The sequence below is a fragment of the Diabrotica virgifera genome, chromosome 4 (assembly GCF_917563875.1).
Source record: "Diabrotica virgifera virgifera chromosome 4, PGI_DIABVI_V3a".
NCBI classification, from domain to species: Eukaryota; Metazoa; Arthropoda; class Insecta; order Coleoptera; family Chrysomelidae; genus Diabrotica; species Diabrotica virgifera.
In genome coordinates this window covers 190,134,541-190,162,263 of record NC_065446.1, presented here as the reverse complement: position 1 = coordinate 190,162,263, position 27,723 = coordinate 190,134,541, and the positions used below count along the sequence as shown (strand labels likewise).

The following is a 27,723-nucleotide window of genomic DNA, read 5'->3' as shown; positions in this document are numbered from 1 at the left end:
ACCTACCTACCAAGATGTATGGGATGCATTAATTCAATTGAGAGAGCACGTGTTGGAGTCCGACGTGCAAAAGTTAGCCATGCCAAAGTTAGAATGCCGCCAACTAGACTGGAGAGTTGTCCGCAATATGGTGGAAGAAATCTTTAAAGACACCGATGTCCAGGTTTTAGTCTGTTGCAATCCGCATAGTTACTGGTGCGGAGCGAAGACCGTCCCCTGCCACTTTTATACAACTGGGAGTTGTAAAAGAGGGTCCAGTTGCAGATACCAGCATCCAGTTCCAGTCCCGACAAGGTTCCAGGAGGAACCATCTTTTAAGGAGGGGCAATGTGACACTATTTAGTCCGCTCACGGATTGGCCTATTTCTTCCCGAAGCTTCTCGGCGTTACGAGACAATACCATTCCTATCCACGGCGTTCGGAGCGAGCGCTGCCGAAGTATATATAAAGAACCGAAATTCGTTCGCAGGCCAGTCAGTTACTAATTTCGACGCGATATTATTGTTACGTTTTTGTGAACGGGTTGAAATGTATTTTTAAAGTAGATAAATAAATATTTGCAAATGAATTAAATAAGTTAGTATGTAAGTGTAAAATAAATTAGATATATTGTTGTAAAATTAAGTGTTAAATTGTAAGTGTTATAAATTAAACAATTTCAAGTAAGTCTTTTATTTATTTAATAATAATTAAAAGTCAATTCGCGTAATAGTTCACAAATAAATAAATCAGTACAGTAATAACCCAACAGTATCCTTAATGCCAATTTAAGTATGTTTTATATAACACCTTGGACATCCTGTGATTCCACACCATCTACTAAAACTGGACCCCGTTATGCAACAAGGAACCAACTAACATTTTTCGAAAATGGAGTTATTGGTTCGTACAGACTCTAAATAATACGATTCACGTTCTGCAATAACGAACCAAATGTTCCGTTACCTCATAGCCATCTACTGGACGATAGAACCATATTGCAGATTAATAAATTCGGTTGTACAGGTTTTCAATGGCGAGCCAAGTAACTTTGGTTCATTGTTGAAGAACAAAGACCAAAAAGACACCTGCAATAAAAATGTCTTTATGCCTTTAAAATAAAAATAAAGATTATTAAAGACAATGAAAAATAGGATGTTGTTAGAAAACAGCAGTTTCATTTGGAACAAGGTGAATTACGAAGAAAACAAATGAAACTTGATTTAACCCAAGCAATAGAAGACGAAAAACGCTTCCTAATGCGTATATAATTGCGAAATTTACGCAGGTCCCTAAGCAAGAAATCAACTTTTCATTTAGAGCTCGTAGAAAGGCAGGCCGTAAAGCTCAAGAAGTGGCGTCTTGTTAAAAAAAAAGTAGGAGCAACGACATAATAAGTTGGTCTAAAACCAAAGAAATTAAATTATGTAAAGGTAAGCCTTATTTTTTAAGACGACGCAACGTATCGAGACAATGACGAGTAGTGTGGGCCGAAAAAGTCAAGAAAATTTTTTTTTTGGAAAATGATGTTGGTATAGTAAAAAAAAATTGCAATATGGGCAGACAATCAAACAGTTTTTTTAGTTTAATTAAAAAAATTAGCTCCGCCCCAAGGGGTCGAAAAAAATTTTTTTTCTGATATTTTTTTTGAAATTTGGTATAGCATAAAACTAAAAGATATTAGCCCATTTATAATGAGAAAAAAAATTGGTCAAATTATTTTAATATTTAACCGCGCCCCTAACGTTTTTAAAAATGCACTTGAATAAAGAATTCGAAATATGCAGCCATTCGCTTGAAAAAATGATAACTTATTTAAATACCTATTGCAATAACATTGTATTTTTATCATCATTTATTCAACCCACAACTCACCACGGCTGCATATCGAGTTGCACCCGCCTCCCTCCCATAAATGTTATGTAGTAAATCTAAATTTAATAATAGTAAAGTAAAAGTTAATTATTATTTGGTGTTTTTACCTTTTTAGCTGTAAAATATTGTGACTTATTTTCGAACGTAGGAAAATTCTGTCTTGCCTCTAGTCTAACTCTTATAAAACCGTCCCTAGCCGAGTGACCACAAACTTTGCTAGATGCCTCTGTTACAATCTTTATACATCGCTCAACGGCTTAAGTGTAACTTGGTAATTTGCTTAAAAAACGATCTATTTTTAATAGCTGCTAGCAATTCTTCATTTTTAAGATCCATTGTTAGCGGGGGCTCTGTTTCATTCATTCTAATTAATTAGCTCAGTATAATTCTCGGCATTCCAATTTATGGCAGGGATTTTAAAAACACGAACTTCTTCTGGTTGACCTCTACTTCTAGCCATATTCAACTGAAGTACCCGATTTTATGTTAAACCACATAGGTGCGTATACTTTTGTAATAAACTGAACTGAAAGAAGAAAATTCTGAGAAGGATTAGTTGTGGCTACATATAAGCGCAGTAGTCGGTTGGCTGTGGTTAACCACCGCGCATGATTGATTTTTCCAGGATCTCTTTTAGATTAAGCTTTAGAACAAAAACCATTTTTAATAGCACAACAGATCTGATATAGATATCTCTGATCTGTGCTTAAACTATTTTTGTCAACTTCAGGTAATACGATTCAATTGGCTCAAACTTTTGGATGGGTTTGGTTTCGCATGATGCCAGCAATAAACCAATTGGTCCCGAAAACGAGTTTGGTACTTTCGTTTGTCCATCAAACTGTTGGAGCAAGTGACGTAGCAAGGGGTAATTCATTTGCATGTAGCAAACAAACAACCCATTGAAGTGGCTTTCCAATTTTAACTTAAATTTTTCTAATTACACCGCTCTTCCAGCCAGTGTTGACGTTCGTGTCATCACAGCCTATTGCTTTGAGGTTTTTTGGGTTAACTAAATTTTCCTTCATATAAGACAAAATATTTTTCGCTATGTTGGCAGCATTTCTTCTTCTTCGGGTGCTATGTCCGTTTATCGAACGTTAGCGATCATGTTGGCTATCATAACTTTATTCGCAGCAGATCTGAAGAGCGATTCCGAAGTGTGACCAAACTATTGCCTCAAATTTCTTAACCAAGATGTTCTTCTTCTTCCTTGACTTCTTCTGCCTAATATTTTACACTGCATAATTAGATGTAGAATGCTATATTCTTCCGGATGTCTACAAATATGCGCAAAATACTCGAGTTTTCTAGACTTTATCATTTTTACCAGTTGTCTGCCTTTTTTCATCCTGCTCAGAATGATATCATTACGCACCCTGTCCATCCAGCTTACTCTCAGCATTCTTCGATAGCACCACTTCCTGTTAAGGTCCATGACTCAACTCCGTAGAGAAGAACGGAAAACACGTAACACTTTAAAATTCTTGTCCTAAGACTCAAATTTATGTCATGACCGCATAGAATTTTCTTGTAACGGAAAAATGCTGATTTGGCTTGAGCAATTCTGCAACGTATTTCGGTGGATGTCTCCCAATTATCAGTGATTCTGCTTCCCAAGTATGTTATAGCTTCAACTCTCTTAAGTTGTACATCATTAACGAGAATTCCAGCATCGATGACATTATCCTTACTGACGACCATATATCACATTTTCTTGTAAGTGTTTTCTTCTTTTTTGTAATTCTCGACGTATCACGTATCATATTCCTATTGCCGGTCGCCAACGCAGGCCAATTTCACAGGGCGGTGCGGCTAAATATTCAAAAGTAGTAATCAAATTCTTCAAAGCTCCAGGGGCGCGGCTAAATATTAAAATAATTTAGCTAAATTTTTTCCACATTATAATTGAATTAATATCTTCTAGTTTTTTTTGCTTTACCAAATTAAACAAATGTTATTTAAAAATTTTTTTTCAACCCCTGGGGCGCGGCTCTTTTTTAAAGAAATAAAAAAAAATAGTTTCAATTGTCTACCCATGTTGTAAGTTTTTTAATACTATACCAACTAAAATTTCCAAAAAAAAATTTTTCGGCCCAGCCTAATGAGGAAAGTCAGTTTCCGAAGCAAAACTTAAAGATATACAAAGTTATCTTTATTTAATCCAGGACACCACGATTTTTATACAAATTGTATAGCAGATAATATTGTAATCGAGGATATGAATGAATTAAACAGAAATGCAGAATTCGAACCAGACGTGGATTGTCAATGTTACATTTAACAACAAAGAACCAACTGTTTTTTCCTACCATAGAAGTTAATTTTTCAGTTATTTATTTTATTATTGCAGTAATACCCATAGGTTATAATAAAATCGTTTATTTTTGTGTGGTTTATTATTATATTTATATCCAAATAATTTATTTACACAAATAAAACGTTTTTCTTGAATATCTCCAAACTAAATTAATGTCAATTGGTTCCTTGTTGCATAACGGGGTCCAACTGATGTTGTTTGATTCCAATATAAATTTGCAATTATTCGAACATATCTAACGTCCAAGCCAATGTTTTTTACAACTTCGAACAATATAGAGTGCTTAACACGATCACTTGCCTTTTGGAAGTCAAGAGATATGCACTATCAAAATATATAGCGATTAGTTTTCAACAGTAGTGGCCGTTTATTTTAATTTGAGCGCAATTCATTTCGGTTTCACCATGAGTCTTTATGTATGTCTCTGCTATTTTTGGCTATGTTAATTTATGTTTTACAAGAATTGTTTGGCTAACTTCTTGTACTTGTAAAGCAAATAGAGTGAGGCTGACCAATCTTAGGGATTGTGGATGTGTTGCATACCTTTTTCCTTTTTTGCGAATGAAGCTAACTCTACTCCTTCTTCTTATTTGTGGTAGTATATCCTAGTTCCAAGTTACTCTTAGCGACTCTTGTAATATGCAGAGGAGTCTCCTATTAATTCACGTGTAATAAGACTGGGAATATTTCTTTTTCTAGTAATTTGTATCTGCACATTCCAGTCGTGTGCTGCATATGTGCATATTCTTGAAAGCATAATTCCCTGTTGTATTTATATGGTGTTTGTTCCTTCCAGTAACTAGTATAGGTAATATTAAGTTTGTTTCCAAGAAGTTTCTATTCAGTTTCTTGTAAATTTCTAATAGGTTTCTAGTTAGTTTTTAGTAAATTTCTAGTAAGTTTTTAGTATTACAGTAAGTTTTCTATCTTTTGGTATATTGTAGGTGGTGAACCAGGTAGTCGTGGTCTTAACCTGTTAATAAGAAATAATGGTCGGGCCATTAATCTTGGACCGAAAACTTCAGTAGCCGTTTTGCCTGGGGTAAGTACCTACATAGAATTTTTCACCTTTATACACAAATTGAACAATGTATTCCAAAATACATTGAAGAATCAGATATAAGTAAGGGTTGAGTGAATAGACATTTTTAAAATTTTTATGTAAATGCATTTAGAATTCAACTATGCATTTCCACCCATTTTTCTATAGTGCACTTTTTTCCTGACATCATCCTAAACACCATGCAAAAAGTTTCACAAGAACATTTGTTGCAAGCAAACAGTGTACAAGAGTCTAGGTGCTGTATTTAAAAATCGACCCCTTTTGTGCTAAATGCCCTGGTAGTCCGTTCTTTAACGGTAAAATATTGCAAAATCTCTAAATTTTAAAGAACCGCTTGGATTGACATGAAATTTGGCATACACATATCTAAAAAGTCAAAGAAAAAAAGTGATATTGTGCGATATGTGATTTTGCCCTGGGGGTGGTTTTCACCCCCTCTTGGGGGTGAAAAAATATTCGTCCAAAGAAAGTCAGGAAATGGATAAACTGGCTAATTTTAAGTAACTTTTGTTCTATAGAGTTTTTTCACTAAGTCAATACTTTTCGAGTTATTTGGCAGTGAATATGTGCATTTTTTCAACAAAATAACCACGTTTTTAGACGGTTTTTCGCAAATAACTCAAATAGTAAGTATTTTGTCGAAAAAACATTCTTAACAAAAATATAGCCTGTAAAAAAATTTAGAAAATGGTGTATATATCAGGTCTCTACACCTAGTAGAAGCAGAGTTATAGCTAATGAAAAATAGGTCCATATTCGTCAAATTCCAAATGGAATACTTTAACGTGAAATAACCAAAAGTGAAGCACATTTCTGGAAAACTCATTACAACTTGTTTAAAGTGTTTAAAAAAGCTTCATTTTTGTTTCATAAAAAAAATTTCTAGCATCAAAATTAAACAAGTTACGCTCAACATAAAGTTAGTCCCTTTTAGTTTTGGTAGAAAAATCGAGAAAATCACCCCCTAATTAGTATCTTAAATGAACTTAATCGTTACGACTTCACAAGTTTATTGACTCGTGTATATATTGTTTATATGATCTGTAAGTTTCATCGGTTCAACGTCCTTATTATTGAAAGGGCTGTAGTTAAAAGGGGTTGAACGAGTCACTGATCACGAATGTATGCAAATTTTGAAACACCAAATCTTAATCAATTTTTGTCTAACAGAAAAACAAAAAAATACATGATATTCAGAAAAGCAAATCTGACTTTTTTTTTGTTTTTCGGGATTTTTGGTGTCTCTAACAATTTTTAAGTTATTTTGAAAAAAAGCATATTTTTCAAAATTTAAATTTTTATAAATTTTATTTTGAAACCAAATTTTTTCAAAAATAAGCACTTTGAATCGATGAAACTTACAGATCATATAAACACAACATAAGTAAAATAATTTGTGGAGCGGTAACGATTAATTTCATTTAAGTTGCTAATTAGGGGGTGGTCTTCCCAATTTTTTTTGCAAAAACAAAAGGGACCAACTTTATTTTGAGGTTAACTTGCTTAAATTTAGTGCTAGAAACTTTTTATAAAAACAGAAATAAAGCTTTTTTTAAACACTTTAAAAAAGTTATAACGGGTTTTCCCCAAAAAGTGCTTAATTTTTTGGATATTCCAGGTCGAAATATTCTATTTGAAATTTGGTGAATATGAATCTATTTTTCATTGGCTATAACTTTGGTTCTACGAGATCCAGAGACCTAACACGTACTCCATTTTTTTTACTTTTTTTGTGCTATATTTTTGCTAAAAACGTTTTTTCGACAAAATACTTACTTTTTGAGTTATTTGCGAAAAACCGTCCAAAAATGTGGTTATTTTGTTGAAAAATGAACATATTCACTCGCAAATAACTCGAAAAGTGTTGACTTGGCGAAAAAGCTCTATAGAACAAAAGTTACTTAAAATTAGTCAGTTTACCCATTTCCGGACTTATTTTGGACATACATTTTTTCACCCCCAAGAGGGGCTGAAAGTCACCCCCAGGGCAAAAGCACACATCGGCACAATATTACTTTTTTTCTTTGACATGTAAGGTATAAGTGTGCCAAATTTCATGTCAATCCAAGCGGTTCTTTAAAATTTAGAGCAAAAACCGTGAAAGAATGGACTATGTTGTAGAGGAAATAATGTTAACAATATTAAAAATATATTTGAAACCAAACATCTCGAACTAGTTTTAGTCCAGTCGGGTTAGACGAGTAACAGGACTAACCTTGCATTAGGAGCTGCCCCAAATATTATTTTTATAATCATTAGGGGGGGGGGTCAATAGTAGTGTAAATTTAAAATCTCGACCGAATTACGCTATTGTGTTAGCCGCCATCTTGGTTTTAAACGAGAACCGGTTTTGCTCAATATCTCCGCCATTTCCAACTTTTCGATAAAAAGCATAACAACCAAAATTGTTGAAAATGTGATTTTCTATCATTTCCATTCCTACAATTTTTTCGTGCCATCGATATTTTCCGAGTTAAGGCGGAAAATAGTGACAGTTAGAGCATAATTATTGAATTATCTGGTTTATTATTAGTTCTACGACAAAAATGTTCCTACACAAAAATATAGAGAATTAAATTCTACATAATTCTATTTTCTTTCATTTTTTTGCTAAAGTTAATATTTAAGGTAGTACGTATGCGACAATTGCGCGAGCGTAAGACCTGCTTGATTTTGTAGCAATTGTTTTTGCTCAATATCTACGCCATTTTCAACTAAAAGTGTTCCAAATGATTTTCTACAATTTATTTTTAACAATTTTTTCATGCGGTTGATATTTTCGGAGTTAAGTGGGAAAATTGTAAAAAGTGGTGGGAGGAGCATAATTGCTGAATTGAATCTTGTTTTCGAGCTGCCCCAAATTTTATAATTCTATCCTATAAGGGAGATCAATAGTAGTGTAAATTTAAAATCTAGACTAAATTCCGCGGTTGCATTAGTCGTCATATTGATTTTAAAGGAGAACCATTGTTGCTTAATATCTCCGCCATTTTCAACTTCTCAACAAAAACGGTAGGAACTAAAATTGTTGGAAGCGCAATTTCCTACAATTTCGTTTCCTCAATTTTTTTATGCGATTAATATTCTTAGAGTTAAGGGGGAAAATAGTGGAAGCGGAGGGGAAACATAATTACTGAATTGTCTCATTTATTATTAATTTTACGACATATGTACATAATCAAAAATAAAGAGAATTATATTTTATACAATTTTTAAGACTTCCAATGAAACACCAACCAAACTAAGTACATAAAAGACATAAATAATAACTTATATGCATTAAGTTCATCTTATTAACTGCCGTAAAATGGGGTTACTTTGACCGCTGGGGTGAATTTGACCAAAACCATAGAAAAAGATCTATTGTGATATACTTCAGCCACCCTGTATAATTTTTAAAATTATTTTTCACGATTCAAATTTATAAATACCTAAGAATTAATTTTTAAATAATAAAAAAAGAATTAATATTCCAAGGGTTGTTAAATCCACCGATATAACCAATTAAGAAAAAATGGTTTAAAAAACGGTCAAATTAACCCCACCTAAAAGAAAAATAAGTTTAACAGGCAAAAAGCATATACGGTCAACTTCCCCCCAAATGGGGTGAACTTGACCAAAGGCATTTTTTATTTTATTTTCTAAGTCATGATTATTTTCTTGTAATTCTAATCTAAGCTACTGAAAGTAGACGCCTAAACCCATAACATATTTGCATATACAAAAATGTATGCTTTTTCTCATGAAGATCTTTCAGTGCTTCACAGTTTTTCGATTTCTTTCTAACGCATTAAATTGCATGTGACAGAAAAAAACGCACGTCGGTGATTATATTTCGTCGGTGACATTTATAACATTTATTCTAGTTGTCAATAGATAACGGTATAATTGAAAAAAAAAATTATTTACGAATTATATAATATATCAACGAATATATTCTGTTCAATTTATAAGAATATACAAATCAAAGAAAATACCATTTTATAAATGCAATAAACAAAATTGATTTGATTTTATGCCAAATTGCAAATAAAATGTGACAACTGTCAGATTTAACTAAAATGTCATGTCACTAAAATGTATATTATCACGGACTTACCTTTTTTCTATCATTTGTGACGCACTGAAAAATTCTCATGAAAAGAAGTATAGCAAAATTTAAAATATGACTTTTATAGATATAAATCGAAATTACTTTTTGTCGAAAAGTTGAAAATGGCGGAGATATTGAACAAAAACAATTGCTATAAAATCAATGAGGTCTTACGCTCGCGCTTTTACCGCATACGTACTACCTTAAATATTGATTTTATCAAAAAAGTGAAAGAGACCAAAATTGTACAAAATTTAGTTCTCTTCATTTGTGTATAGGTTCAGATTTAATGTCCAAACTAAATAAACGAGTTAATTCAATAAATCAATAATTATGCTCTAACTGTCACTATTTTTCCCCATAACTCGGAAAATACCGAAATAACGAAAGAATTATAATAAACGAAATTATAGAACATGGCATTTTCAACAATTTCAGTTTCCACACTTTTTGTCGAAAAGTTGAAAATGGCGGAGATATTGATGGCAAAAAACGGTTCTCGTTTAAAATCAAGATGGCGGCTAACGCAAAGCTCAAGTTCAGTCAAGATTTTAAATTTATACTACTATTGACCCCCCCCCTAAAGGTTAGAAAAATAAAATTTGGGGTAGCTCGTAATGCAAGCTCAAATGCTATCCCGACTGGGCTATTTGCTTTAATCTCAAAAATGTCTCTTTTTTGGATGACTTGTCTTTATTATAATATTTCTGTTATATTTAACCATTCCAAATACCCAAACAACCGTACCAAATAAAACATTCTGGAGTTGGTTTATTGGTTTTAAAAAAAGTGGTACAATAGGCGGTAGTAGACTAGCAAATTTGGCAACCAAAATAATAATTAGCATAATTGAATATTTTGGTAAATATCAACCACTATTTCATTATCACCCAGTATTCTAATAAAAATTATAAAATATTCCCCGCGAATATTATATAAATGAAAGGTTAGTAGAAATATTATATAGTTTTGAATTATAAATAAATGAAATGTTTACATTTGCATAACGATTCCCCGTGTTTGACTTTCATATTTCATTTCATTTTTCATTTTACCGAAGAGAAAAATAATACGTCACCAGGCGCAGAAATTCATAATAGGGGTCCACACTTACCGCAAATATTATATTGCAGATTTAGCCATACGAATCACACTTACTCTAAGAATAAAGTCCACTCATCCCAGAGACTTACGGAGTCAAAAGGATTGAGCTCTGGTGGGACTCTTTCCATGTTATCAAGCCGTAGGGCATTTGCTACGTCGCGTCGGAGTTTCTTCCAAATAATTTCTTACGCATCTGGATATTGAGGGTAGCACATTTTTATTATTCCAGATTTAGCGATACAGCTCACACTCACTCAAAGGGGAAAGTTCCTTCATTGCACATACCTTCGGTATCAAATGGATTGGGCTTTGGTGGAACTCTTTTCGTATTATCGAGCCCTAGGTGACTTGATACGTCGGAGTATCTCCCAAAAAAATTCTTACGCATCTGGATGTTGAGAGTAGTATCGCTTTCTGCATGGTCTTACAAAGATGTACATTAAGACCTATACTGCGTTCCACGGTCACCTTTCAGTACAGACTCTTATGAAGAACAGTGTTGCCAAGATATATTAATATTTATATTTAATAAATTTTAAAGTATTTTTATACCTCACTTGGTCTATTAAATTTCTCAGTACAGTGGAACCCCGTTAACTCGGATTAATTGAGACCGCGGCCGATCCGGGTTATCGAAAATTCGGGTTAGCCGGAGAAAATGGTAAAAATTAATAAAATATGGTATGCTTACAGATAAACTCCGTTATAATTGTCACACAGACACTGGTAAACCACGTTCGCATTCCACACAAAACCACACATACAAAGCGTCGTCAAATGCCTCATTCTTAGCTTTATTAGCTTTGCACCTATTGTCCAAACTGTCTTTTGTTATCATTTTGAAAAAAAAATTCTTCGATTTTAGTTCTATTTTTCTTCCAATCCGATACTGTAGATGTACCGACACCATAACTTAATGCTGCAAGATTCACCTTTATTAATTCTACTTAATGCTTCCAGTTTCTTTTCCATTGTCACTACAACATTTTTACGTTTTGTTGCCCTTATAGACAAAAGACACGCAAACACAAAATCTGAATAAATTTACGAACGATTACAAAACCGAAGCGAACAATACGACTTTACTACACACAATAAATACCGTCTCTGATGTTATGTTATTTAATAACAATGATAACTAAGACCATTGTTAAAAAAATAATTTTAATAGTCCTTTCTAAACAATGCTAAGAAAGTTTCAAATAAATAAAGGATAATACAGGTGCCTGTTTTCGATAACACCACAATGAATGTGGTGTGCCATGATGAGTCATTTTTACTATGGTATATGTAGTTCAATCCGGTTCCATTATCTCTCAAATATTATATTACATAGAGTTGGTACAAAACCTCGTGAACCTTGAAAATGCGTATGTATAACCGAAATAAAATGAAGCAAAAAACATACGACTATTTTATTTGCTGCGAATTGCGCGACAGGGTCCCATCTGCACCTTGATATTTTCAGTAATGTCGGATTCAATCGTTTCGTTCGTATATTGACGTCACCAAATGAATGAATTAGGTTCACGAGCTTTTGTAACAGCAATACATTTTTATTGTTGAAATGTTTGTCTGATAAAAATCAGTCCGGGTTAACCGGAGTTCCGGGCTATCGGGGGCCGACTTATCGGGGTTCCACTGTATGTATGAGAAATATTGTAAGCTCTCAAAGCAAAGGGAGTTTAGCTCGGTAGTAGCGCGTTCGACCGGAGATCAAGAGGTCCCTGGTTCGAATCTGTGTGTTATCTAACTTTTTTTTATTTTTAGTATTGTTTTAATAAAAATTTTTGGAAAGTAGTAAGTAAAAATTAGTTTAATCTTTAAATACAAATAACCTGTTGAAAGTATATTTATTTCGTTGAAATCATATAATAGAAATATAAATTCTTACGTGCGTACAAAGTACACGTGTTAGAAAGTACATTTTTAAGGCACTCATGTGAATTGCAGAATTCGCTTCGCTCATTCTGCAAACTTTCACATGCGTGCCTTAAAATTGTAGGGGAGCCTGGGTACGGTTGTAACAGGGTACGGTTGTAACAACTCGAATATTATCGAAACTGTGTATGGTAGGCGAGGGGCACAAGGGAAGGAATACGCAGACAACGTGTCCCGACACGATTGTCAGTGCTGCATCACCTTTCGCGCGGTAATTACACTTACAGTGAGACCTATTGTGTTTTGTCAACGAAAAGTAAGTATTTTTGACGAATTTCTTTCTATTATAACTTAAATATTAATATTGTCACGTATTTCAAAATATGCTTATACAGGGTGGTTCATCTTATTCGCCTCGGTCTCTGTACGGAAAACCACTTGATATTTTAAAAAAAATTCTTCACAAAAATATATAGGGCCTTTAATACTACAATCTAAAAATAATGTGAATTATACAGGGTGCTCCAAAAAAGAGTGGTATATCAAAGTTATATTTTTTCTTATGGAATGCCCTATATCTGATGACATTATTGAATTGACCTTAAAAAATAAGCTATACTTTTATAAGGGTTCCCTATACCTAAATACAGGGTGTGTTGATTTATTTCGATTTTTGTAAAAATGTAAGGGTTTAAAAAAAATAAATATCTACGAATTTAAGAAGCAGTAACAAATTCTTTCTTGGATCTTAATAACAGACTATTTAGTGTACTTAAACAGATGCTTATTGCAACAAAATTTCTTACAGGGTGGTCAAAATATGAGCTTGTTCTATTAACAAACTCAAGCTGTAATAACTTACTTATTTTAAATAGAACACCTTGTATTTTACTAGTCTATCGCGTAGAAAATTTTCTTATCTTTCAATTTGTATTAGGGTTTCCTACACCTATCTTTTTACAGGGTGGTCAAAATATTAGATTTTTCTATTAACAAATTCAAGCTGTAATAACTTACTTATTTTAAATGGAACACCCTGTATCTTACTAATCTATCGCGTAAAAAATTTACTTAGCTTTCAATTATTATTAGGGTTTCCTATACCTATCTCCCTTCATTTTTTAAATATTTAAAGATTTCCTAATTTGTAAGCTTTAAAAATTAGAATTAAGTACCTATGTCGTGGTTATGTACAACACATCAACAACACCGGCAATATACTTAAATATCTTAGTCAAGATAGTTTCATTAATAAAATTCACATTTTTATCATTTAATCACACAGAGTGTTCTTATTTAAAATGACATACTCGATATTCTATTCTTTATAATGGAAGATATTTAAAATCTCTTCGATTCCATGTAAACATTCTCAATACACATGTTATTCTGTAAATATAAATTACCACGTTATTCTGTAAATACCCATTTTTACATATTTTTGTACAATAGGCTCGTTTTCGTCAAAGAAGCCATTGCATTTAATTGTTTGTAATTGCGATTTAAAGATTCAAACAAAAAGTGGCGTTCTTAAATTTACTTAATAACCGTTGGGTTAAGATATGGAAAATACTTATACGGAATGAAATATAATTTAAATATCTTCCAGAATACGGCATCTAATATAGGGTATGCAGTTTAAAATAAACATATTATTCAATTTCACATGGAGGCCAAAATCAACTAAAATAATACAACACTCTGTGTGATTACATGATAACAATGAAAATTTTATTAATGACAGTATCTTGTCTAAGAATATATCCGGTGTTGGTGATGTGTTGTACATAAACACGACATAGGTACTTATGTAATTCTAATTTTTAAAGCTTACAAATTAGGAAATCTTTAAATATTTAAAAAATGAAGGGAGATAGGTATAGGAAACCCTAATAAGAATTGAAAGCTAAGTAAATTTTATACTCGATAGACTAGTAAGATACAGGGTGTTCCATTTAAAATAAGTAAGTTATTACAGCTTGAATTTGTTAATAGAAAAATCTAATATTTTGACCACCCTGTAAAAAGATACGTATAGGAAACTCTAATATAAATTGAAAGCTAAGCAAATTTTCTACGCGATAGACGATTAAGATACAGGGTGTTCCATTTAAAATAAGTAAGTTATTACAGCTTGAATTTGTTAATAGAACAATCCCATATTTTGTCCACCCTGTAAGAGATTTTGTTACAATAAGCATCTGTTTAAGTATACTAAATAGTCTATTATTAAGATCCAAGAAAGAATTTGTTACTGCTTCTTAGATTCGTAGATATTTATTTTTTTCTAAAACCTTACATTTTTATAAAAATCGAAATAAATCAAAACACCCTGTATTTAGGTATAGGGAACCCTTATGAAAGTATGGCTTATTTTTTAAGGTCAATTCAATAATGTCATCAGATATAGGGTATTCCATAAGAAAAAATAAAACTTTGATATACCACTCTTTTTTGGAACACTCTGTATAATTCACATTATTTTTAGGTTGTAGTATTAAAGGCCGTGTATATTTCTGTGAAGAAATTTTTTTAAAATATCAAGTGGTTTTCCGTACAGAGACCGCGGCGAATAAGATGAACCACCCTGTATAATCGTCGCAGTTTAGAGATTATAATAAGCATATATGTTTTTGTATAGGTTATGCTACTTCGTGCTTGCGACAGTATTATTATCAAAATGGGGGGGTGGGGACGGTTGTAACGATTTTCATGGGGACGGTTGTAACAGTAATTTTAATTGTAAACCGGCGTTACTACAGTACATAAGCCTGACAGGGTTGTTGCAAGACGTGGCAAAAGGCAGGTGGGCGCAATTACTTCTGCTGAACGAGGCTCTTTGGTCACACTAGCATTTACAGCTAACGCATTAGGCAACGCCATTCCACCTATGTTCGTGTTTCCTCGAATTAGATATCAAGAGCATTTCATTAGAGACGGACCAGTGGGATCAATCGGTGCCGGTAATCCATCAGGGTGGATGCAAGAAAAGTCATTCATTATATTTCTTAAACATTTTCAAAAACATACGAATGCCTCTTTGTCGCATAAGATATTATTAGTGCTAGACAATCATTCGCCCCATATACATATCAACTCCTTAGATTTTTGCAAAGATAATGGGATAGTATTACTGTCATTTCCGCCCCACTGCTCTCACAAGCTACAGCCCTTAGATAGATCCGTTTATGGGCCTTTCAAAAAAGCCATTAATACTGCCTGTGATGCCTGGATGCGAAATCACCCAGGAAAAGTCATGACTATTTACGACATACCGGGTATTGTAACTATCGCAATGCCACTTGTTTTCACTCAGGTGAATATCCAGGCCGGATTTCGAAAGAGAGGGATCTTCCCATTCAACCGCGATTTGTTTCAAGTAATTGATTCTGCGCCATCGTTCGCGACAGACAGGCCTAATCCAAATGCTACTGAAGAGGTGGGCATTTCTAATCAACATAGCATTAGACTTGCACCTGATGACGAATCACTATCACCTTTGTTACTGAAGGAGGATTCACCTTCATCCAGCGCAGTAAGCCCCACTGAGCCCGAAACTAGAGCTTCAACTAAAGAATTTACTAACAGTGATCCTAAAAAGGAAACATCCATTGACCATCAAATCCTCACACTAATTGAAATATCCGAGCTCGAAGCAACAATAACACCGCCTAGGCAAACATCTCTAGAACCTAGCCAAGAATGGCAAGCTGGTACAGTGAATCTGGAATCAGACATCTCTCCTCGTGATGCTGTTTTGTGTCAGCCATCAGAACCGTCTACAAGCAAGCAGTCTGTCTTCTCGCCTGAGACTTTACGGCCTTACCCTAAAGCTCCACCTAGAAAACTAGGAAACAGAGGTCGAAAAACCAAAAAGTCTGCTATCTACACAGATACTCCAGAAAAGGAAGCTGCTAGAAAGGAGTATGAAGAGCGATAAAAACGGTTGAAAAATAGACGAACAAAGAAAAAAGTACTCGAATCATCTACTGGAAAGGTAATCAAAAACAAAGGGAAAGGAAAAGCGAAGAAAATGAAGATTAATACACCATCAGAAGAAGAATATTATTGTCTTATTTGCTTAGAGATCTATTCAGTGAGTCGATCTGGAGACAGTTGGATTCAGTGCCAAGGTAGCTGCAAACAATGGTCTCACGTGGCCTGTATACTGATGGAAGTAGATATTATATATGCCACAACTGTGATGAGTCTGATTAAATATAGGAAATTATAATTTGTTTAAACTCAGATTTTGTTTGATATTTTTTATTAATAAATTTGATTTTGATCTGGTTTGGTATTTTTGATTAATAAATATGATTAAAAATAATAAAACTGATTTTATATGTGTGATTTATGTATTATTTTTGATTGTTACAACTGTCCCCTATTCGTGTTACAACCGCCCCTGGTATGGGGTCGGTTGTAACAATCGCCCACACTTATTTAAATGACATATTCCCTCCGTACTATTTTACTTGAGCTATAGGTTTTGACATTAATTTAAAGACAAATGAATATTACTTCACATCAAAGACTTTGATCGTTGCTTACAGCTATAATAGCTGTGCTATGAAGCACTAAAGAAAAATTGTTACAACCGTACCCAGTCTACCCTACTTTTAACACTTATATCATAAATGACTATTAAATATAATATTAATCACAGGCTAATTATAATTAATATTCAAATGATATATCTTTAATATTGTATAAATATCTTTCATAGTACCTACCTATGAATTATTGAAAAATAATAAAACCCACAGATTTTCAAATCAAGATGTTTTCGACTTCTGGAATATTCTATTTAGACGGACTTTAAGTTCGTCTGCTTAAATCCGGCAACACTGAGCTGCAAGGTTCCAAAAGTTTTATATTGGGATATGCTGCCCACACTGCAAAGTGACTGCGGAACGCAGAATAGATGTTTTATGTTCTCTAAAAGGCTCTTCAGGATGACTTTTTTATTATTGTTGTTGTTGTCTAATACAGTAAACTGAGCATAATTTTGAAATTGCCAGATTCAAGCAATGTGAGGCACAGTGCCTATACAATGCTAAAGGCTATTGTTTCAAAATTTGCGCTTGCACACCACCTAACTTTCCTGACATATTAGCTCCGCCATCGTAACCTTGCCCACGAAGATTTGAAATATCTGGCCCCTAGTCTCTGTGTTCTCGTAATATAACGCTTAACAATGATGCCTCTCCGGTTAAAACCTGCACCACTACTAATCTTCGTTTAAACAGTACTTTTCTTTGTCTACATATCGCACACAACATGTTAATAATTGTTTATTAAAGCTGATGTCAGTTTTGAGGTCATGTTTCGTTGTTTTACTTATAAGCGTTGAATTATTGGGAGAATTTTTGAGATTGTGTTCCAGAATCTGATCACCTGCATTAACTCTATATTTAAGAAGTTCACTGTAGTTCCTTTCGTTTGAATTATTGTTTGATTCAGACGATTAAATTTGAAAATCAATAGAACCGTCATCTCTGTACCCTCTTAAAGGAATGTTTTGTCGACCTCACAAAATATTTGTTTTTAGAATCGGAACAAGTTTCATTCGATTTTCGTTTACTGTTTTGCAACGTCTTTATTCAATTGAAAGATAACGTTTTCTGTCTTACTTTCAGACACTTTTTTAAAGTTTCTACATTTTAATTGAGCTGTTTTATGACAGTTATTATCAGAATGGCTGCTTAGTATTTCACAGACTCTCTTGAATTTCGGAAGGGGCTTAGTAACCAAGTTTTGTAATGCGATTTTGCATTGACCCTCTCTAGGCCCCAATAAAACACACACTGCAGTAAGCACCTTCATCTCTTGCAGTAAGATAGCCACGGGAATTAACTTAACCACATGAGCTGGAATTGTCTTGAGTGCCCCGATTCTTATGTCTTTGGAAATCTGTATTCACTTTCAGGAAACCAAGAATCAGTTAGGACACGATACTTTAACTCGTCACTGCACATTTTGGTACCGATATCTTTATAATTAGGGCCTTCGGAACCTGTATCACACGTAGCTGATTCTGTTGAAAATATATTTACACCAATACTGCAGTTTTCAACATCTGACGTTAAGATATGCCTATTATTACAATCGGCAACATTAGTAAACCGAGATATTACTTCAGAACATGGCTTTTTAATGAACTGCATTATGTCGGCTTTCGTTTGGATATATTCACTATTATTCACCGCTAGCAAACACAATTCACGACTATTAATCTCACTGGTCGCTCTTTAACAATTGTAGGTACTCAGATTAACCTTTCTACTATCAATGGATACTGGATACGTCTGGATTATCAAGTAAAATTCAAATTTTTATATCTTTATTTTATCACAAATTTGAGACGTGACTTTTCATGAGATAAGATTTATACCCAGTTTAAATTAATTGCATTTTAAAATATCATTTTCGTTATTCCTTATAATGAGAACAATATATCCATTGGTTATGGTTCCACCGGTACCCAAATAAATGCGCTTGCTGTTTATTTTTCAGAGAAGGCTGCTTTTATTGGATTTTATGGATTCTTTCAATCCTTTGAAAGCGGTTGTCGTGTATATTTAGTGTTCTGCTGATCATTTGAAGTTTAAAGTTGACAGAAAAAAATAATAAATAATAAAAATATTATTATAGACTAAATACAATGGGGGGTTCATGGCCCCGTTGACGCCCTCCCTGTTTCTGCGCCTACGCGTCATTATAAAAGCTTTGCTTAAAAAATTGTCAAAATATTACTTGTTAAGTTTTATTGAATAACAATAACATGAATTTTGCATATAATATTTTTTAATTGAAATATAATCTTCTCCTGGTGATTAAACATCGCTGTACCAATTGTAAAATAAATTTAATTCATGTTGTTCTTTTTCGAAAAGAGATTAGTTTAGAATCTCCCTATTTCCCATTTTAATTTTTCCTGGGCTGTAATCCCTAATCCTGTTTGATGTGGCTTTATAAAATTTCGAATAAAAGCATAGTCAATATTCTCCCAAAATTATTCATTTAACAAGGAGGTAGAAAGCATTTTTGTTTGTCTTTTATCTTTTTTCTCTAAAAAGTTTCTAAATTATACAGAATTTTAAAAAGAAGGTTACGCAAATGTTGAAATAAATTTGCTATATTTTATATACTTGAAAATTCATTTTTAATGTGGAATTTAAATAAAACAAAAGTGATGACAAATCACAATATTACATATTATAAAAGCGAAAAGTCTCAGATACAGAATAGGTTAGGGGGAAGGGGACAGAACCGGGTAGCTAAGGAAAATTAGCTATAAAAATAGTCTATTTATATTTATTAAATTATACTTAACTATTACATGGTTTAACATAATAACATAACTAAACAATGAATTGCGTTTAACTATATAAAAACCATCAGAAAATCAAAAACATAAAAGAAAAAATTGCATTCGCTTTTACGGTTATGCTCCTACCCACGGAGCAGAACCGTATGGTAATTGGGGCACAACCGGGAAATTTGATTGTATTATAATATTGGCAATTTCCGCACACAAAGTCGTCTAAATCGTCTTCTGGCCATCCTGTGCTACTTTCGTTTGCCCAGTTATTACACATGTTTGAACATTTTATCAATCCATCAATTCTGGTGGTATGTGAATATTGCTCTTTACAATATACGCAGAACCTATCATCCTGTGATCTTGTAACCTCTCTTTCTCCTTCTAAACGGAACACTTTAATATATTTAGTGAGTATTTCTTGTTTCCGTTTTGATTCATAACCTCTTTTAACTTGTTGGATTTTGGGGGGGGGGGAGTCATTTTTACTGCAATACTGTCTTCAAGTTCCTTCTTATATGGTGACTCCGTTAGGATTGCGGTTTTTCCTCTCATGCGATTAGTTTTGGTTATGTTTCGAGCACCACGTGGAATCACTAATATTTCAGTTGGAGAAACAGCAAATCAAGAAATTTAGATCTTCGTATAAAATCTATCAGGGTTAATAGTAAAGTTAGACAGTTCCTTTACAATAGTTTTTTTAAGTGTAATTGGGCTCCCTGCTCGGGATAATCCAACATTAATATCAACTGTATGATTTTCTCCAGGGGTTTGCATAAGATTTAGTCCACGTGGTTCAGCTACAGGAGAGGGGCTTCTTACAACAGCAGGCATTTGTCGGGTTGGAATATTGTTTGTCACTTTTTTCTTTTTTTCTAGGATAATTCGCTCAAACATATTCTAGGTTGCTCAGCTGTAGGAGTAATACTTCGCAAAAGTATTGGTTGAGGTGTTGTTTGGGGTAAAATAACGTTAACTGACTGCTCTTCATGTTCTGTAGTCTCAGCCGGAGCAAAGTCAACCTCACTAAAAACATTTCTATCAAGTGGATAGATTCCTGTTTTTCTAAAACCTGAAACGACTGTTTGGATAGTGGCTGCTCTGTTGTATGCTAGCCCAAATATTTCGGCTATTTGGTATTGTGTTACTACCCTCCCAGTATTATTTCGAAGCCAAGTTTTTACTTCTTGGCTGTAAAACTTACTTAGTGGTGCCATGAACCTCACATCTAATGGCTGCAGCCTGTGAGTGCAGTGTGGAGGAAAGCATAGTAATATTACTCCATTATTTCGTATACAGTCTATCAATTCGATGTTTTTAGTATGTATAGCGTGGCCATCTAAAAGAAGCAGAACTGGGTCTGTATGTGATGGCTTAACATGCTTAATAAAATGTTTTAACCAATCAACAAAAATAGTTAATTGCATCCAGCCACTAGGGTGACATGCAGCAGCTGTTTCAGCGGGTGCACCATTCAGCAATTCAGCTTTCATTGTCACACGTGAAAAAAATCAATAAAGGAGGCACGTAATGACCTGCAGCTGAGAAAGATAATCCCGCAGTTATCAATTGTCCACGTTCTGCTGATGCTAAAGTTCCCAGTTGTCTGCGGCCTTTCATGGCAATTACCTTAGAATGACTCTTTGGAACTGTCGTAAGACCTGTTTCATCGACATTATAAACTCTAGTTGGCCGAAACATATGTTTATCACATAAACCTTGTAATAGATCAAAGAATCTTCCATCTACCATTTCGTTAAATTCCATCTCCCGAGCTGCTCTGGAGATCTTAATGATAAATCTGGGTGCCGTTTTAGGAATCCCTTGAGCCAATTTAATCCAGCTTTTTGATTCTCAATATTAAATTTGTGTTGTAGTTGATTTCTCTCGGTCATGCTTAATTCAGTAGTGGTTCGTCCAAATAAGCGACTTTCCATGTGCTTGATATATTCTACTAATTCTTCTTCTTGTTCTTTAACGAAAACACAATTATCCATTCCTAAAAAACGTCTTATTAATTTTAATCTATTTTTATTACCTTTTATTAATTCAATCTACCTTTATCAGCAGCAGTTTTCAAAGGTACTCCAGTTCTTATCTTTTTAACCCTATCCTCCAGAGTAGACTGTGGAACGTTATAAGTAATGGCTGCTTTTTTGTAGCCCATTCTTCGAGAAATAACGTCGTTAATTGCTTTTTTCATGTCATCCTTAGACCAATTTTGAAGATCTGTTTTCCACTTATATATGTACGCACCATATTTTTCACAAGCTACAATAGAAACCAACCCTTTAATATAAATATTAATAGATCTAAAATTTTCAACTATACATAACTGGCCCATGTGGGGCAAAACCGGGTAACCGGTTTTGCCCTACATGGACTGTCCGGCTGTGCCCCACAGCTCATTTTTTAAACAACTTTAATAATAAAAAAATATATGCGCATCTGGACAAAACCACTCTGTCTCTTGCAGCCAAATAACTGTTAAATCACTTTATGTATGCGAAATTATCATAGTATAAAGTTAAATGCATCTGTAGGTAATAATAAATAAAGACAAAATAAGATTACGTACCTTAAATTCAACTGATTCTGCAACACACTAGTAAACAAACACGCCACACCCTACAAAATTTGATGAAATACTGGCGCATTATGAGACATCAACGCAGTGCTACGTGACTAAAATTTAACCGCTGATTTTCAGAAAAAGTGGGGGTACCCGGTTATGCCTCGGTACCCGGTTCTGCCCCGTCTAGCCCTACACCATGACAATAAAAATTAAAATGGTAAATAATTATTTAAATCTGAAAACTTTTCTTGTTGGAACATCTTTCTGGTACATCCTTAATCTGCGTCTTTTACAATTAAAACAACAAATGACGAATAAAAAAACGAAAAGGACTCTACAATATGCAGTCACATTCCGCTTTCATTCGTCTAGAAAAATACTTAGTTTAAAAAAAAGTTCCTAAAATATGTTCCCCCTAAGAAGACCGCTTGTAATTAAATGCTGATAATTTTATTACTAGCTGACCAGATAAGCGGCGATATATTTTACACTATCTTTATGAATATCATTTTACTGCTCTGTTGTGTCAATCAGCACTACTCAACAAGTTTTCGTTTATTCGTTTTAATATTTTATTGCAATAGTACGGAATATACAGTGCGCTGGAAAAGTGTCACCCCCTTAATAACTTATTAAATAAGCTATTAAGAGGGGTAACACTTATTCCAGCGCACTGTATATTCCGTACTATTGCATGCTATAATATACTATGATTATTTTAAAAATCGACCTGTCTGAGCGCTTTGCTTATGTGCTAAAATTAAATTTTATTTTTAGCACATAAGCAAAACGCTCAGACAGGTCGATTTTTAAAATATTCATAGTAGATTATAGCATCAATGTTTCGAACTTTACGCGGTCCCCCTTCAGGTGACAGTGATAACTTTGATTTTTTTAATCGGGAAAGTACATCATCTGACACCTCATTTAAAAGCTTTTGAAAGACTGATTACAAAAATGTATAATACTTTAATCCTTTTTGAGACCTTAGGCCTTCCCTACGGCCTCAAAAAGCATTTGCGTTGTTGCAAAAGCGTTGTTGCATTTGCCTACAACGTTTTTGCCGTTGTAGGCAAAATTTCAGTCGAAATATTTTGAAATGTATTCATTTTTTTCGAATCCTAAGAAAACTAATAAGCATTTTTGAAAAATTTAAACGCATAATAAAATATTACAATGTATGTAATTTACGTATGTATATGTATGTATGTATGTATATTACAATGTATTACAAAGTATGAAAAGTCAGTGAGAACTTCTATAATGATTACTGATTACAGTAATACCCCGAACTTACGCGATAGGTGGGACCGAGCGATAATCGCGTAAGTCGAATTCGCGTAAGTCGGGGTATAATTTCGTATATATGTATGTTTGGATGCCATTATTACTCTTTTAAGTCTTCTTAGATATAAAACAAAAAATTACTTTATAAAAGTAACAAAGACCCACTCCATTAGACAAAACTGTTGATAAGAAATACCTAATACAAAATAAAATCGCTGATTCCGTGTGAAAAGTCCAAACATCTATAATACATTGTATATTTAATGAGCAATAGTGTGTGGGTGATAATTGTATCTCGTCGATAACTAAACGATTGTGTGTCGCTTAAATAATGAATCGACAAGATTTTAAAATCGCATATCAAAAATAACAAATCGACAAGATTTGAAAATCGCGTAACTCTGGGTTCGCGTAAGTCGGGGTAGCATAAGTCGAGGTATACTGTATTTTAATAAGTCACAGGGCTGAAAAAAAAAAAGAAAATTTAGTCAGATTTTTAATTTTAAATATATCGTTTAAAAGAAATTTTTGTTTATTCTAAGGAACTTTCAGGCATCGGTAATAATGTAATCTTTTATTCTGCGTTTAAATTTTTCAAAAATATTTATCAGTTTTCTCAGAATTCGAAAAAATGGATGCGTTTAAAAACAATTCGATCGAAATTTTGCCTGTCACCTGAAGAGGGATCGCGTAAAGTTCGAAACATTTACGTTATAATATACTTTGATTATTTTAAAAATCGACTTGTCGGAGTGTTTTGCTTATGTGCTAGAAATAAATAAGTTATTAAGGGGGGTTAACACTTATTCCAGTGCACTGTATCTTATTTAAACAGTGAGTCTACATGTTAATTTTTTTTATTTCTTGTAACGTATCGTATAATGTAGGTTTAGCCAATAATCAAAGTTATGCCTTTACAAAACCATATTATTATTTGAAAAATATAAGGAGTACCATGTGTCATAATTATTATAATCTTCTTTATACACCTAAAAAAAATTTGTTTAGTAGGTATGTATTTCTTAAATCCACTCAATCATTGGAAAATAATTCTTGGCGACACTGTTATCGACAAAGTCGATCAAATTCAAACTTGTCATCATATATTACACTTTTGTTTATCATTAAAAATTAAATGATGGTTGTGAATGGTATTGGTGTTATTTAATATTTTAGAAAAATACATTATCAGCAAAAATCTTATTTAAAACATGCGATCCGTTTTTGCAATCACTACACTTGTTTAAACCTTTTATTTTGTTGAAAACTCGGAAGTAATTTAGTGCCAGTTTGTTTCAAGGTTATATTTAATACAGTGTCTACAGAAAATAAAGTCCTGGATGTATTTTATTCAAATTTGGACATACCGGCAACTTGTAAAGTATTTTCCAATTTTAAAGCATGCAAAACTGTTCGTATAATTTTCATTCTACGCAAAATAGAGACCTTAATGAACATTTGATGTCGACAAATAATTTATTGTATTCGAAATATTCCGTCCCACTCCTTTTTACACGCCCTGTATATACATATTATATTGTTTGGGTTTATATGACTGCGAACACTATACATATTACATATTATACATATTATATTCATTTTATTTGCCTTTGATAGAGTAAAATCTAATATTCTTACTGAACATAAAATACAGGAAAAAAAATATTTTTACTTTTCAAGCGATCGGAATTAAATATTAACGCCCCACTGTTTGAGACCCACTGATCATCTCTTAATTGCATATCGATCGACCGTCATAGGGTAAAAGGACTTTAGTACTCAAATCTGAGTAAAGATAGAAGTGAAAAAGACTCTACAATATCTGAATCCATAGGAAACATAAACTGTCTTTTTCACTTCTATATTAACTCAGATTACTAGGAGTACTAGGAGCTTTCTTCTGGACCGACTTCATATTGTAGAGTCCTTTTTGCTTTCTTTATTCGTCGTCTGTAGTCTTATAAATTGTAAAAGTCACAGATTAAGGATGTACCAGAAAGAAGTTAAAACAAGAAAAGTTTTCAGACCTAAATAATAATTTACAATTTCAATTTTTATTATAACGGTGAATTCTGCATCTCAGAATTTTCGCTTGTATTTAATAGATGTCGCTGATGCGTCCCAAAGGTAAATTTTTACCGATCTTTAAGATTCCACATAAATAGACAGTTTGGTTTCGTTTTACTTCGGCTGCATGCATGCATGCATGCAGCTCCACCGATGACGCCGCAAGACAGAAACAGCTGTCTGGAGATAGCGCATCGCCTCTGAATCGAAAGAAAAGATAAATTGTCTTTTTCACAAAACATCACAATCGACTTAACTGGAGTGAGTTCTAAAGTGTCGAAGAAAATAATATATGTACCTACGTTACAAGTCAAACTAGGTAAACAGAATCAAACAGCAGAGATAACTAGAAGCAATATGGTATAATTAGACCCCAACCCCCCTGACATCCAAAGTAAAATGACATAAAAAAGGTCCAATGCATAATCCTTTTAAAACTAACGGTTCCAAAGTTACGGAGGGTGTGCGTGTTGACGTTATTGTAATTTTTAGATTTTTCAGTAAAATAAAGCTGAACAGAAATGAGTATACCCCATTCCACGAATATACGACCCTCTTGAATTATCGTGACAACGAATATTTTACTGTGCAAAATATGAAGAACGAAAGTAAATTGAAATTATATTGTTGTTTATTGGAGTAATTATTAGAGCAAAATACGTTCGTACTTCTTATGTTGCACACTAAAATATACAGTCGTATATTCGTGGAATACACCATAATGGATTTTATTAAACATCCATCATACTGTGCAATCATATTGTGCAATCATATTTGTTCCAGACAATGAATAATTATGTATTCTCGATTTTGAGCATCGGGTTTGTGGGAATGGGTGGGGAAGTCGGTAAATTAGTATTTTCTTATGTTCTTCGCAGATATTTCGAAAACTATGCGGTTTAGCGTAAAGAAGGTTCCATGTAAAAAATTTTAAATTCAAATTCAGTCCTATCAATAATTGTTTTAAAATCAACGGTTCCGGAGATACGGAGGGTGTAAAAGTGGAGGTTTTTCACTTTTGGAAAACAGACTTCCACTCTCGACTTTCCACCCAAAACAGACAAAAAATTTTTTTGTCTGTTTTGGGCAAATTATAACATTATTACTGAGAAAACCATTTTTTTTAACAGGATTGTGTTTAGTAAATGTAATATGCTATATCAGTGGCAAGTGGTATGTTAGTGATAAGCCCTTGAAGGAACGTCAACCTCACCACCTTCTCAAGTGGTGCTACTTTTTAGGGGAAACTAGGCTTCCGCAGGCCTTGGCCATATAAACCTGTGGTGAGAGAAATCCACTCTGAACTTTCTATAGACAATGTGACATGAATATATTTCCAATAGAGAATTCCCACAAAATAATTTTAAATACCCAAAATACTTTTTGCATAATAATGAAGATTATAACGCAATAAGTTTCAAATAAAATTATTCATCAGTCCTCTTCAAATACAAGATCTTCCTCTTCTACATCTTCATCCATGATGGTTGTGTCCCTATTATCACATCCTATGCCTGAGCAATTGCTGTATATGCTTGAGCAGCTTAGAACACTCTTTCTACACTCACAGTTAAGAATACTTTCGTCTTTACAAGTAATCACTATGACAGAGAATACTTCCTCGGGACCTCCTGAAGTGGGCGGTAGTAAGAACGTATATCCTGCTTTGCAATAGCATTCAAGTAAGAATTATAGCGAAAACAATCTAGATCTTCCATGTTCCTGGCACTAAACCTCGCAAGAAGTAAATGCTTTCCGGCGTCAGCTCCTGCACTTGGGGCAGCTTTGGGACGTTGAAAACTAGAATTTTTCTACAAAGAAAGTTGTTGTTTTACACTGTCCTATACGGCATACGGTGTAATTTTCCAAAATTCTTGTATACTCAATACCGTGTCACATCCTGTAAAGGCTATTGTATGTATATCCTTGAATTTTTCCTGCTGATTAACTTTCTTAGGAGCCACCATTTTTAGTTTCTTCTCTGATGGTGTGTGGATAGTGAGCAAAACTAGTAGATCCGTGTCGTCACCAATAACACAAGATTGAACGTGTTTCTTAGCTTCATCAATAGCTGCTAAAAGTATTAATATGTTAGCGTCACCGGATGCATGATGAACTGTGCAACCACATTTTTGCAAGTGCACTATAAGAA

The 27,723-nt window shown here is 33.5% G+C and overlaps 1 protein-coding gene across 2 annotated transcripts in view; it reads left to right on the top strand.

The window, feature by feature from the left end:
* LOC126884042 (5-oxoprolinase) overlaps nucleotides 1-27,723 on the top strand; it is a 657,750-nt gene that overhangs the window by 409,310 nt on the left and 220,717 nt on the right. For both annotated transcript variants that reach the window (XM_050649831.1, XM_050649830.1), the window contains exon 17: nucleotides 5,119-5,216. In XM_050649831.1, the coding sequence (XP_050505788.1) occupies nucleotides 5,119-5,216 (98 nt within the window). The remainder of the gene's footprint in view (nucleotides 1-5,118; nucleotides 5,217-27,723) is intronic.